At 49.1% G+C, this 13,687-nt stretch overlaps 1 protein-coding gene across 6 annotated transcripts in view; it reads left to right on the forward strand.

Moving 5' to 3' along the window:
• Positions 1 to 13,687, forward strand: part of mta3 (metastasis associated 1 family, member 3) — a 459,196-nt gene that overhangs the window by 350,551 nt on the left and 94,958 nt on the right. The window contains exon 18 of one of the 6 annotated variants that reach the window (XM_038812864.1): positions 9,704 to 10,673. The exons of 1 other annotated variant lie outside the window; for it this stretch is intronic. In XM_038812864.1, coding sequence (XP_038668792.1) covers positions 9,704 to 9,821 — 118 coding nt within the window. In that variant the 3' untranslated portion in view covers positions 9,822 to 10,673. Of the gene's footprint in view, positions 1 to 9,703; positions 10,674 to 13,687 lie in introns of those variants that run through there. 4 more of the 6 variants (XM_038812860.1, XM_038812831.1, XM_038812850.1 and 1 more) reach the window with 4 other exon arrangements.

Here is a 13,687-nt window from a genome sequence, read left to right on the forward strand (position 1 = left end):
ATACTGCTCTAAAAAACTCTCCTGGATGCTCCTTACAAACTCTGCTCCATCTACGCCTCCAACACTACACAAATCCCATTCAATGTTGGGGAAGTTAAAATCTCCCATCACAACCACCCTATTGCTCCTACATTTTTCTATAATCTGTCTGCATATTTGTACCTCTACTTCATGCTCATTTTTGGGAGGCCTGCAGTAAAGTCACAACAATGTTACTGCACCTTTCCTATTTCTCAGCTCCACCCATATTGCCTCAGTGCTTGAATCCTCCATCGTGCTCTCTTTAAACACAGCTGTGATATCATCTCTGATGAGTAATGCAACTCCTCCACCCCTTCTACCTCCCTCTCTATCCCTCCTGAAGCATCTATACCCTGGGATATTCAGCTGCCAGTCCTGCCCTTTCCTCAACCAAGTCTCAGTAATACCAATAGCATCATATTCCCAGGTACTGATCCAAGCCCTAAATTCATCTGCCTTACCTGCTACATTAAAACAAATGCACCTCAGACCACCTTTGCGTTCATCATCTCTTCCCTGTCTACTCTTCCCCTTAGTCACATTGAGTTTATTGTCACGTACCTTACTGGCTTTAGTTGCTGCTTATTTGCTGACCTCTAACTTCCTAATCGGTTCCCATCCCCCTGCCACATTAGTTCAAAACCTCCCCAACATTGTTAGCAAAAGCACCCCCTAGGACATTGGTTCCAGTCCTGCCCAGGTGTAGACCATCCGGTTTGTAATGGTCCCACTGCCCCCAGAACCGGTTCCAATGTCCCAAAAATCTGAACCCCTCCCTCCTGCACCATCACTCAAGCCACGTATTCATTCTGACTATTCTTGAATTTCTACTCTGACTGTCCCGTGGCACTGGTAGCAATCCTGAGATTACTACCTTTGAGGTCCTACTTTTTAACTTATCTCCTAACTCCCTAAATTCTGATTGTAGGACCTCATCCCTTTTTTTACCTATATCGTTGGTGCCTATATGCACCACAACAACTGGCTGTTCACCCTCCCCCTTCAGTATGTCCTGCAGCCGATCGGAGACATCCCTGACCCGAGCACCCGGGAGGCAACATACCATTCGGGAGTCTCGTTTTCGACCACAGAAACGCCTGTCTACTCCCCTTACAATTGAATCCCCTATGACTATAGCCCTGCCAGTCTTTTTCCCACCCTTCTGTGCAGCAGAGCTAGCCACGGTGCCATGAGCCTGGCTACTACTGCCTTCCCCTGGTGAGACATTTCCCCCAACAGTATCCAAAACGGTATACCTGTTTCGGAGGGAGATGACCGCAGGGGACACCTGCACTGCCTTCCTGCTCTTTCTCTGCCTTTTGGTCACCCATTCCCTGTCTCCATCACCAATCCTAATCTGCGGTGTGACCAACTCACTGAACGTGCTATCCACGACCTCCTCAGCATCGCGGATGCTCCAAAGTGAGTCCATCCGCAGCTCCAGAGCCGTCATGCGGTCTAACAGGAGCTGCAGCTGGACACACTTCCCGCACATGAAAAAGCCAGGGGCATCGGCCGCATCCCTGAACTCCCACATTGTGCACGAGGAGCATAACACGGTTCTGGGAGCTCCTGCCATTTTTACCCTTTACCTTAACTGATTACAAATATAATATCAAATAATAAATAAGTGAAAGGAATAAAGATTTTACTTACCAATCACATCGGGAAGAAGCTGTTTTTGAGTCTGTTTGTGCGTGTTCTCAGACTTTTGTATCTCCTGCCCGATGGAAGAAGTTGGAAGAGTGAGTAAGTCAGGTGGGAGGGGTCTTTGATTATGCTGCCCCCTTTCCCCAGGCAGAGGGAGGTGCAGATGGAGTCAATGGATGGGATGCAGGTTCGTGTGATGGACTGGGCTGTGTTCACGACTCTCTGAAGTTTCTTGCGGTCCTGGGCCGAGCAGTTGCCATACCAGGCTGTGATGCAGCCCGATAGGATGCTTTCTATGGTGCATCTGTAAAAGTTGGTAAGGGTTAATGTGGACATGCCGAATTTCCTTAGTTTCCTGAGGAAGTGTAGGCACTGTTGTGCTTTCTTGGTGATAGCATCAAAGTGGGTGGACAAGGACAGATTTTTGGAGATGTGTACCCCTAGGAATTTGAAACTACTAACCACCTCCACCTCAGCCCCGTTGATGCTGACAGGGGTGTGTACAGTACTTTACTTCCTGATGTCAATGACCAGCTCTTTAGTTTTGCTGGCATTGAGGGAGAGATTGTTGTCGCTGTACCACTCCACTAGGTTCTCTATCTCCCTCCTGTATTCTGACTCGTCATTATTCGATATACGGCCCACTATGGTCGTATCATCAGCAAACTTGTAGATGGCGTTGAAACCAAATTTTGCCATGCAGTCGTGTGTGTACAGGGAGTACGCACTCCCTGGCTTTGCGGGGCCCCGGTATTGAGGACTACTGTGGAGGAGGTGTTGCTGTTTATTCTTACTGATTGTGGTCTATTGGTCAGAAAGTCGAGGATCCAGTTGCAGAGTGGGAGCCAGGTCCTAGGTTTTGGAGCTTTGATATGAGCTTGGCTGGGATTATGGGGTTGAAGGCGGAGCTGTAGTCAATAAATAGGAGTCTGATGTAGTTGTCGAGATGTTCTAGGGATGAGTGTAGGGCCAGGGAGATGGCGCCTGCTATGGACCGGTTGCAGCGGTATGCGAATTGCAGTGGATCAAAGCGTTCTGGGAGTTTGGAGGTGATGTGCTTCATGACCATCCTCTCGAAGCACTTCATTATGACTGAAGTCAGGGCCACCGGTGGTAATCATTGAGGCACGTTGCCTGGTTCTTCTTTGGCACCGGTATGATGGTGGTCTTCTTGAAGAAGGTGGGGACCTCGGAGCGGAGTAGGGACAGGTTAAAGATGTCTGTGAATACCTCTGCCAGCTGGTCTGCACAGAATCTGAGTGCACGACCAGGTATCCCGTCCGTGCCCGTCGCCTTCCGAGGATTCACTTTCAGGAAAGCTGATCTGACTTAGAAAGCTATGATGATGGGTATGGGTGAGTTATGGGCTACTGGGGCATTCGACAGCGTATCGTTGGTTTCCTGCTCGAACCGAGCATAGAATGCATTGAGTTCATGGGGAGGGGTGCGCTGCTGCTGGAGATACTGCTCGGCTTCGCTTTGTAGCCCGTTATGTTGTTTAGTCCTTGCCACAACTGCCGAGAGTCTGTGACTCGAGCTTGTTTTGATATTCCCTGTTGGCTACTCGGATGGCTTTGCGGAGGTTGTACCTGGATTTCCTGTATAGGTCAGGGTCGTCCGACTTGAATGCCTCAGACCTGTCCTTCAGTGGGGAGTCAATCGCATGATTGAGCCATGGTTTCCGATTGGGGAACGTATGTACTGCTTTCTTTGGCACGCGGTCGTCCACGCATTTGCTGATGAAGCCTGTGACAGTAGTGGCATACTCATTTAAGGTGGTTGCTGAGTTCTTAAATATGGACCAATCCACTGTCTCTAAGCAGTCACGTAAGAGCTCTTCTGTTTCTTCGGACCAACACTACACGTCCTTCTTAGCTGGATTCTCCCGCTTGAGTTTCTGCTTGTATGCCGGGAGAAGGAGCACGGTCTTATGGTCTGATTTCCCAAAGTGCGGTCAGGTGATGGAACGGTAGGCGCCCTTGATGTTTGAGTAGCAGTGGTTAAGAGTGTTGTCGCCCCTGGTGGGACAGGAGATGTGTTGGTGGAATTCTGGCAGTACACTCTTGAGGTTGGCCTTGTTGAAGTCTCTGGTCACGATGAACAAGGCCTCCGTGTGTTCTGTTTGGTAGTTGTTCATAATTGGGTACAGTTCGACCAGCGCCTTCCTCACTTCTGCCTGGGCTGTGATAATGGCTGAAGTGAACTCGCATGGAAGATAGTATGGCCGGCACTTCACGGTCAGTATTCCAGGTCCGGGGAGCAGTAGGTCGCCAGGTTCGCCACACCCAAGCACCAGGAGGAGTTGATGAGGAAGCAAACCCCTCCACCCTTCGCTTTGCCTGCTGATGCCGTGCAGTCCGCCCAGTGAAATGAGAAGCCTTCAGGTTGTATGGCACAGTCCGGTGAGGCGATGGTGAGCCATGTCTCTGTGAAACAGAGCACACAGCAGTCTCTTACTTCCCTCTGAGAGGTAAGTCTAGCGATAAGTTCATCCAGCTTGTTTTCGATTGCTTGGACGCTTGCCAGGAGTATGTTGGGGAGAGGGATCTTGAAACCGCGTTGCTCCAGTCTGACCTGCAGACCGCCGCGTTTCCCTCGCTTCCTCGGTTGGCGGCTGCAGCTGGATGGTCCTGGGATCCAATGAGAGAAATCTGACCTTGTGGAAGGTAGGTGGTTGCGTCTGGTGTATCCAGGGTGCTGGTGGGGACCAGGGCACTGGTTATGTTTCTGGAGTCTCTGGCAGGGTCCTGGCTGCTGGTTGAGGTAGAGGGGTTGCTGGGGGGGCATGTTTGCGATCCGGACGTGTCCCGGCATTCTGCGGGCACGAGAATACCTTGCAGCGCGTTTGGATCCTCGCGCGGGATCTCCACCATTTCGGGGGTCCTGGGTTGTGGGCAGGGGCTTCCTGGGGCAGGTTGGGCTGGATCCCATGGTCTGTTCCCTCCTTGAGCGCTCCTGTGGTCGGGTCTTGAAGTAGGCCCACTCGGGCCTCCACGTGGATTTTTCTTTCTTCCATCTCCAGCTAGGTTGGGTTGCTGGTCGGGTCACTGGGCGGGCCTCTCGGGATCGGGTTAGGTCGGGTCTCGTCGTTGGGGGTCGGTTGGGAGGTCCGGGGGCCTCGCCGGGCGATCCGACGGTTGGCGTCATTGTTCGGCCGGGTTGGGAGCTCCGAGGTCTGGATCGGCTCCAAATCGAGGTTGGGGCTTCACTTCCAGTTTGGACCTGATCCGCTTTCAAGTCGTGGAGGTCGGGTTGGGTCAGGTCAAAAGGACTCCATGGGCCTCGGAGGATGTTCAAGCCTGCAAAAAAAAGATAAAAGAGAGAGGTTAGTAATAATGTTAGTCTTGGAATTAAATTTTAAGAGGTTAGAACGATTGTTAGTTAAGTAAAAAGTGGATCCATTGGGGAGAGCTTGCAGAGAGTCGCCTCGCTCCGGCGCCATCTTCTGATGTTGCTCACCATCTAAAATAGAAGAAGAGGAAAAATCTCCCAAGTGCCTCTGGTGATGTCACCACGTAATCATCCAACATCTTTTACAGAGAGGCACTACTTCCCAACCTATTGCACTCTTTAACAAAATTATATGTAAATGTAATTATGTTACGTTTCAGTAAAGTTTTCCATAAAAACAAATATTGGGTTTGATTCTCTGAGCCTCCGCTCCGAAATCGCTATCAGCGCGGGGGCGGAGAATGGGCGTCAATGACGAAATCCAGCCCGACGCGACTCCCCGGTCTACACGGCGGGGTTAAGGGGCCATTGACAGTGGCCCATGCGCCGATTCTCCCAGGAAAGCTGGCCGAGTTCCCGACGGCGTTGTTCGAACCACGTTTTGCCTGTCGGGAACGGCCGGTGGCGGCTGCGGACTCAGTCCGCAGCCACCCTGGTTCGGGGGGGTTGGGGGTATCCTCCACCGGGGGGTGGGGGCCTCACAGACGGCCAGGCAAGCGATCTGCTCGCACCGATCTGCGGGCGTGTGCAGTCTCAGGAGGTGGGGGACCTACTTCGTTCATCATGGTCCACAGTGTGAGTTCGCCATGTCGCACGTCCTGGCGTGGGACATAGCCCCATTGTTGGAGAATCCTGCCCGTTATTTTGGAGGCCAACAAACCTGAATCCCTAAGACCCACCCCCCCCTCAACTGCCCTGGTAGTACAAGTTATAGTTGGAATGCACGTGTCCTTGCACAGTCTGTTGATTTTAATGGTTTGCAAAGACTTTGGATTGATCCAGAGTCTAACCTTAGAAAAACAAAACGCTTCTGGCCAATGCTACTCGATTCATGATTGATGCACTATCAATTACGACGAGACGAGAGTAGAGAGTAATTGAGGCTTTATTAAGCAGATGTGTGTTACCTCCTGCAGCTGCTGCTGAAATGGCTGCAGCTCGGTGAGCACACACATTTATACTCCGCCTACTGGGCAGGGCCAGCAGGCAGGGATCTACCCCCGTACCTGTAGTACAGGAGCCTTACCGTATTACTTCTCATATACGTAATATGTACAAACAGTGGTGACTACCACATTCACCCCCTGTTAAAGAAACAGCCCATCGGGGGTGGTGGAAAAACTATTTACATGTATCTGAGCATTTTAAAGTGTACAGTTTGGGGAAAGTTCACAAATTTAGCCGGCCGGGTGCCTTGATCCTCCGTTGTGAGCGCTGCAGTCCGGCTGATGTAGGCACCGGCTTGGTCGCCAGTGACTCCGGGAGTGTGTGGTCCTCATCTTCATCCCGGGTGGGACCAAGGGGAGGGGAGAACGGATCGTCCTGGAGTGGGGGATGTGGTGAGGTGCGCTGGGGGGGGGGGGGGGAGGATGGGTGACACCGGGGCAGTTGGTGGGGGGGGAAACCAGTTGGTGCCAGGTCCCTGAGGGAGACTGTGTCTTGGCGGCCGTTGGGGAACACCACGTAGGCGTACTGCAGGTTTGCATGGAGTAGCTGCACCCTCTCGACCTTGTGGAGCCGCACGTGCTTGTGGAGGAGATGGGTCCTGGAGCTGCCAGCCACGTTGGGAGCGAAACCCCGGTGGTGGACTTTCTGGGGAAAGCAAGGAGACGGTCATCGGGGGTTGCATTAGTCGCAGTGCAAAGTATCGATCGGATGGAGTGGAGGGCGTCGGGGAGGACCTCCTGCCAGTGGGAGACCGGGAGATATTTAGACCGTAGGGCCAGCAGGACGGCCTCCCAGACCGTCCCGTTCTCCCGCTCCACCTGCCCGTTTCCCCAGGGGTTGTAGCTGGTCGTCCTGCTCGAGGCAATGCCCTTGCTGAGCAGGAATTGACGCAGCTCATCAGTCATAAAGGAGGATCCCCGGCCGCTGTGGACGTAAGTGGGGAAACCGAACAGAGTGAAGGTGCTATTGAGTGCTTTGATGACTGTGGCAGACGTCATATTGCGGCATGGGATGGCGAAGGGGAATCTTCAGTATTCATCGACCACGTTAAGGAAGTACATTTTCCTCCGTCAGGAGGAAAACTGTGGAGTGAATGAGTGGGCGCCGTGCGGTCGGGGGGTGTATGCTTGTACATTACGGGAAGCTACCGTTAGTGAGGTTGCGAGTTTCTTGGTCGCCATGAGGTCAAGCGTACCCCCTTCTAAGAGGCGCTGGAAGATGTACGCCGACCCTATGCCCGTAATGAAAGCGTCCCTGATTAGGAGTTCGAAATGTTCAACGGCCGAAACTGCCTGGCAATCGCAGTCCCTCGCCAGGGCGTACAGGGCACGCCAAAAATCGTCCAATGACTCACCGGGGAGTTGTTGCTGTGTGGACAGGAGGTGCCTGGCGTAGAGTTTGTTGACCAGCTGGGTGTAGTTCTCTTTCAGAAGCGCCATGGCCTCAGCGTAGTTGGGCGACACCCGGATAAGGGGAAAAATATCAGAGCTCAACCGTGTGTACAGGATCTGGAGTTTCTGAGCTTCTGAGGATTGTTCTGTCGCTGACCGATGTCAGCTTCAAAGCAAGCTAGCCAGTGGTCGAAGGCCGACGTGACGTTGTCTGCTTAAGGGTGCAGCTGCAGGCGATCTGGCTTGATGCGTAGGTCCATCGCTGTAAAACCTCTGCTTAATAAATTGACGCACTATTAATTATGACGAGACAAGAGTAGAGAGTAAGCGAGGCTTTATTAAGCAGAGATGTGTTGCCTCCTGCAGCTGCTGCTGAAATGGCTGCAGCTTGGTGAGCACACATATTTATACTCCGCCTACTGGGCGGAGCCAGCAGGCAGGGATCTAACTCCCTAACAGGAGCTTTACCATATTACTTCTCATATACGTAATATATACAAACAGTGGTGACTACCACAATGATTTTCTTGCAGTTGGGTAGCTTCCATAAGACCATAAGACATAGGAGCAGAATTAGGCCACTTGGCCCATCGAATCTGCTCTACCATTCAGTCATGACTGATATTTTTCTCATTCCCATTCGGAAGCAGGGCCGATAGTGACGTTTAAGGGGCATCTTGACAAATACATGAATAGGATGGGAATAGAGGGATACGGACCCAGGAAGTGTAGAAGATTTTAATTTAGATGGGCAGCATGCTGTACTTTCCTTTGTTCTTTGTTCTTGGATGTGAGATCTCAGCCCTGGATAATGAAAATGTTCCCACGTCAGGGACCAAGCCTCAGGGTGGAATTCCACCATTTTGAGTGGCGGGTGATCAGAATGGCGGGATCCTGTGCCAGATTCTGTGCTTGGAAGCTCATTAGTTATGTACAAGCGAGATCCCTTCTGACTCTCTTGGTGGGCTGGCAGCTGACCGTCCACCTGCTCTTAGCTGGCTGGTTCGAAGGCCCTGGTGCCATATTGAAATACCACTCCAGCATTGTCATATCACTCTCTTCAGGATGTCAGAAACCCAGAGGGAAAAGGCTAACAACTTCGAGAGGAATTCTGTTCCTTGATTCAATCACAGTGCCCATCACCTGTGAGGTTCCCATGCCCCACTTGGACGGTTACCCACCTCATCTGGAGTCTTTGTGCATCCTCTTCCAATAAACAATGTGGTCTCCATTTGGCCCTCTAGTCTGTGATCTTTTCATGCAGTCTTGTTGGGGTCCAGCTTACTTCCCCTTGGTCTTCTCTCTGTCATCCCGGGCTTCACCTCACGCTCCACCACCGATTAAACTTCAAACCTTTGTTGCCGTGGCAGCATGCGTCCTGTAGCACAGTCCTGTCCAGATAAACACTGCTGCGTGTCACCAAGGACAAGGAGTCCCCTGTACTACCCAACCCCAGGTGCAGTGCTGATCTGACTCAGTGTCTTAGGAAGTTCCAAGACTCAAGCAACACGGTGCTGTCCGTGAAGACCAGCTCGGCATGGAGATTGGGGGCAGGAACCGGTTTGCCCCAGCAGAGTGATGAACAACGCAACAGGAGCAGCACACTGAGGACTGCCTTCTGCACACCGCTCATTAATAATCGGGATTGACACTGACGCAAATACCCGCTGGCGTGATGCAAGATTGAAAGGCATAATGGGATGCTGATGGGTCGCTATTTTTAATGAGTGTTCATGAGATGTAAACGGAAGCAAATGGCATTTGTGCCATTAACCCGCCATTGGGAGAATTGCAACATGATTTTATGCCAGCAGGTTTCCAACTTTTTGACTCTGGCGAGGTTCACCGCTCACCTGCCACTGCTGTACCACTGTCCTATTTTCCTTTGAATTCCCACACTTTTTGAGTGGAATTATCAATTTGTGCTGAATTAGGAAGAGTTCTGTGTTGTAAGCTCAGAGCCTTCAGGAACTGGATTGAGAGTCAACCTCATTCCTCATCAGACCCTTGCTGTCAACCACCGTAGCTGGGTATGAATTCAGACCCCCAAAGGTGAAAGACCAGTGTGTGATTCACAGCTTTTTCCTCCATAGATTTTGCATTTTACAACATGTACCTCAGGCCTCTTTGCATTTATTTTTAAGAGGCAATATTAGAGAAAGTGTTGCAATATGATGGTAAGAGTTGATATTTGGCGTGTTGATCTTTTACCAATCAGGAATATTTTTGTTTTCTTCGTGCAGGAAGATTCGCAAACTTCTGTCACCTTCTGAAATGAGGAGAGCTTCTCGGCGACCTTGCCTCCCAGTTGTCACGCCACCTCTTCAGCCCTCTTTTACTCCCTCTGATCAGTACAAGTGACCTGACATTGCAGAAGCCATTGCCATTGCAGACTGAGAACATTAAAACGTGGATTAAGTCAGACTGTCAAACTTGTCAAGAACAGAGCATTGATTTTACAGATCACATGGATTTCCTTTCAGACCTTTATTACGTTATTGTCAGTTGTTTGGTGTCAAAATGAAGGAGCAAATTATTGTTTATATTTTGATGGCAGAGTTGATTTTCCACACTCTCAAACATGCAGATTGTTTCACTTATATTATCTCCTCGTGCTGTCAGACAATGGTGAGAGCAAATATGTTACTGTCTTGTATAGATTGTTTGTACATTAGATTGATTGTTCAAATAGCACTGCAGTACTTCAATATATTCTTTAACGTGCTTTTTAGAAGTACTTGTTAGTGCATACATAGATCAGGGATGCCCAAACTGCGAGCTGTGGTTCAGGGCAGTTGAAACCTAGACAACCCAGCCCTATTTATCCTCACAATTCTTGTTTGCTGATCTGTCCTTTAGGAATTTTGTGGGCCTTGAGTATTGAAAAGGGCTGTTCTTAATCCTTACTCCTGGATAAATCCCTACTCAGCACACCAGAACATCTGGCTTTGAAAGCAGACCAAGGCAGTCCAGCAGCATGGTTCGATTCCCGTACCAGCCTCCCCGGACAGGCGCCGGAATGTGGCGACTAGGGGCTTTTCACAGTAACTTCATTGAAGCCTGCTCGTGACAATAAGCGATTTTCATTTTCATTTTTCAACTTCAGGGTAGACACAAATTTGTGGAAATTTGAACTTTAAATATGGCCTCAAGGTTCCACAGAAATAACCCATGAACTAAGATAAAAACTTGAAGGTGGAAGCAGTTCATAATAATATTAATAATAATAATCGCTTATTGTCACAAGTAGGCTTTAATGAAGTTACTGTGAAAAGCCCCCAGTCGCCACATTCCAGCGCCTGTTCGGGCAGGCCGGTACGGGAATTGAACCCCCGCAGCTGGCCTAGTTTTGCATTACAAGCCAGCTGTTTAGCCCACTGTGCTAAACCATCCTTGTTTTGTTACAAATTTTGAAGGCAAGAGAAGCAAAGTCCGTTGTGTTTTCAGAGTCCTTTCAAACATATTTCGTACCTGGAAGAGAAGCCCCCATTTGTGATTATTTCAGTAGCAAGGCTTGCATTCGAGCTCAGCATGCTGGGTATTTGGAATACCAGCCCAACAGGGGTAGAGAGGTACACCATTTTGTGCATCACCAGAACATGAGTGGCAATTCATCTAATTAGACAAATATATTGGGAAACTGCCAGTCCATAACTTGGTATCTGGTCGGTCGGTGAGCATTGTCAATAGGCAAATATTAAAAATGAGGAAAAATTGACAAATGGAGAAATCTAGCAATTCTTGTATCTCGCACCTGATGGTAATATGGAGCCTGTGGGTGCTGTTTGAAACACGTTTTCATGTATCTTTAAGGGAATACGCAATGGAAAATGTGTCCAAAGCTGTCAATGAATCCAACATACCAGGTACGCATGGGCTGAAATACTTTTCAATCAGTGACATATTTATGTCAATAATGCATATGGAAGATTTACCTCTTTAACTTTTTCCCAGTACCAACATCAGACTCGAGAGCTTATACTAACATCTTTTGATACAACAATGGAGAGAACATCCTATTACATTACATTACATCCCAAGAGAACAGATACACTCTCATACACTTTGGTATGTTTTAGTTGAGTGACGTGTGAAGAATCATAATTTCCTTTGGTGGCACCATTTATTTGAAGCCGCAGAAGAAACTTCATTTTGATCAGTGTGTAATTGTTTCACAGAACCATTGTAATTTTTAACACCGGTAAACTTTCAAATTTGTTATTGGGCTTAAGCAGACATGCACTGAATGCTCGAACCCATATTAATGAGGCTTAATTCTATTTTCAGACCTCTTTACAGTTATTTTCCCTCAGTTGTCCGATAATCCAGATTTTACACTATTTTCTTCTTTTTTTAAAATATAAATTTAGAGTGCCCACTTCATTTTTTCCAATTAAGGGGCAATTTAGCGTAGCCAATCCACCTAACCTGCACATCTTTTTTGGGTTGTGGGGGCGAAACCTACACAAACACGGGGAGAATGTGCAAACTCCACACGGACAGAGACCCAGAGCCGGGATCGAACCTGGGACCTCGGCGCCATGAGACTGCAAGGCTAACTCACTGCGCCACCGTGCTGCCCTCACTATTTTCTTTTATGTGTCTTGAATCAGACACAGATTAGCAAAGTGACTGTACCAATTAAGGCTGTAACTGGTTACCTAAATTGTGTGGTGTTGAAATAGTGTGGCGGTGACTCTTTGCGTGTTTCACTTAATTGGTGGAACAAAATTAAAGCACTATTTTCTCTTTGGATACAAATGAAAAAAGTACTTCTCTCCCAATCTGAATCTAGAGAACTAATGGGATAGACAGATAAAGCCCTTCAATCTTCCTGCTGTCCTTGATAGTGGTGGGAAATCTATGGTCCTCAGGTTGCTTGGGGCTCATCAGGGTTCTGAGTGAGGCCTGGGGGACACTTCGTTGACTACTGCCCAGGGGAAGGGTAGCCTGACTCTGGTTCCTGTCTGTGTAGTTTCTTTCCTAATAGTATAAGTGATACTCATGTAAAGCAAGGGGTCTGAAGTGAGGTGCATGCTGATTGCACACAATGACTGTGAGAACCATGCATTCCCTCCATGCCCAATGAAAGCACTGCTATGGTTAAATTAACATGCCCTGCAAAGTCTAGGTACACAAGTGCAGTTAGCAACATTACCCTATCCTGGGAGACGGTCTTGGTTACAACACCGATGGATGAGGGAGGTTGCACTTTTTAATGTTATTTTTGTACTATAAGTAAAGCAAGCATAAATATTTCTTTTGTTTATACCATTTGGAGTCGATGACAGTTCTATTACTATATGAATGATTAAGCATTTTCTGTAACTTGTTATAAAATATGTGACATGTATTAAATGTATTTAATCTTATTCATGGGGTCATGATTAGCGTGAGTTCAATTTTGCAGACCACTGAAATGAATCCTAAGGCCACGCTGCGCCTGAGAAGCAGCTGGCGCGGTGCAGTGCGGCCGTTGAAAGCCAGGAGACCCCGCTCCCGGGATCTACCAAGCTCGCAATGCCTCGCAAGATTCACGCAATCTCGCGAGATGATATGATGTGAATCCCGCCCACAATGGGAGGGATCATATTTTGCATTAAGCCTCACTCTAATGTGCATATTCCAGAGGTACCTGAGGCTTTAGGATTAATCCCTTTGCCTCGAAGACCTCAGGCGAGTATCATTCAGCACTGGTCCCCACAAATGGGGATCAGACGGAACGGCACATGTGGAGGGGTCTCCAAACATTTAAAAATGGTGCCTCGATCTTTCGCTACAGTGGGAAGTTCCCGCTCGCTGGAACTCCCCACTGTACAAAATCGGGCTATGTGTGGCTTCGGCTGCACGTTCAGAAGGGAGAATCCCGCCCAACACTCTACCATCAGAAGGGAGAATCCCGCCCAACACTCTACCATCAGAAGGGAGAATCCCGCCCAACACTCTACCATCAGAAGGGAGAATCCCGCCCAACACTCTACCATCAGAAGGGAGAATCCCGTCCAACACTCTACCATCAGAAGGGAGAATCCCGCCCAACACTCTACCATCAGAAAGGAGAATCCCGCCCAACACTCTACCATCAGAAGGGAGAATCCCGCCCAACACTCTACCATCAGAAGGGAGAATCCCGCCCAACACTCTACCATCAGAAAGGAGAATCCCGCCCAACACTCTACCATCAGAAGGGAGAATCCCGCCCAACACTCTACCATCAGAAGGGAGAA

Source organism: Scyliorhinus canicula, chromosome 1 (assembly GCF_902713615.1).
Source record: "Scyliorhinus canicula chromosome 1, sScyCan1.1, whole genome shotgun sequence".
Taxonomy (NCBI): Eukaryota; Metazoa; Chordata; class Chondrichthyes; order Carcharhiniformes; family Scyliorhinidae; genus Scyliorhinus; species Scyliorhinus canicula.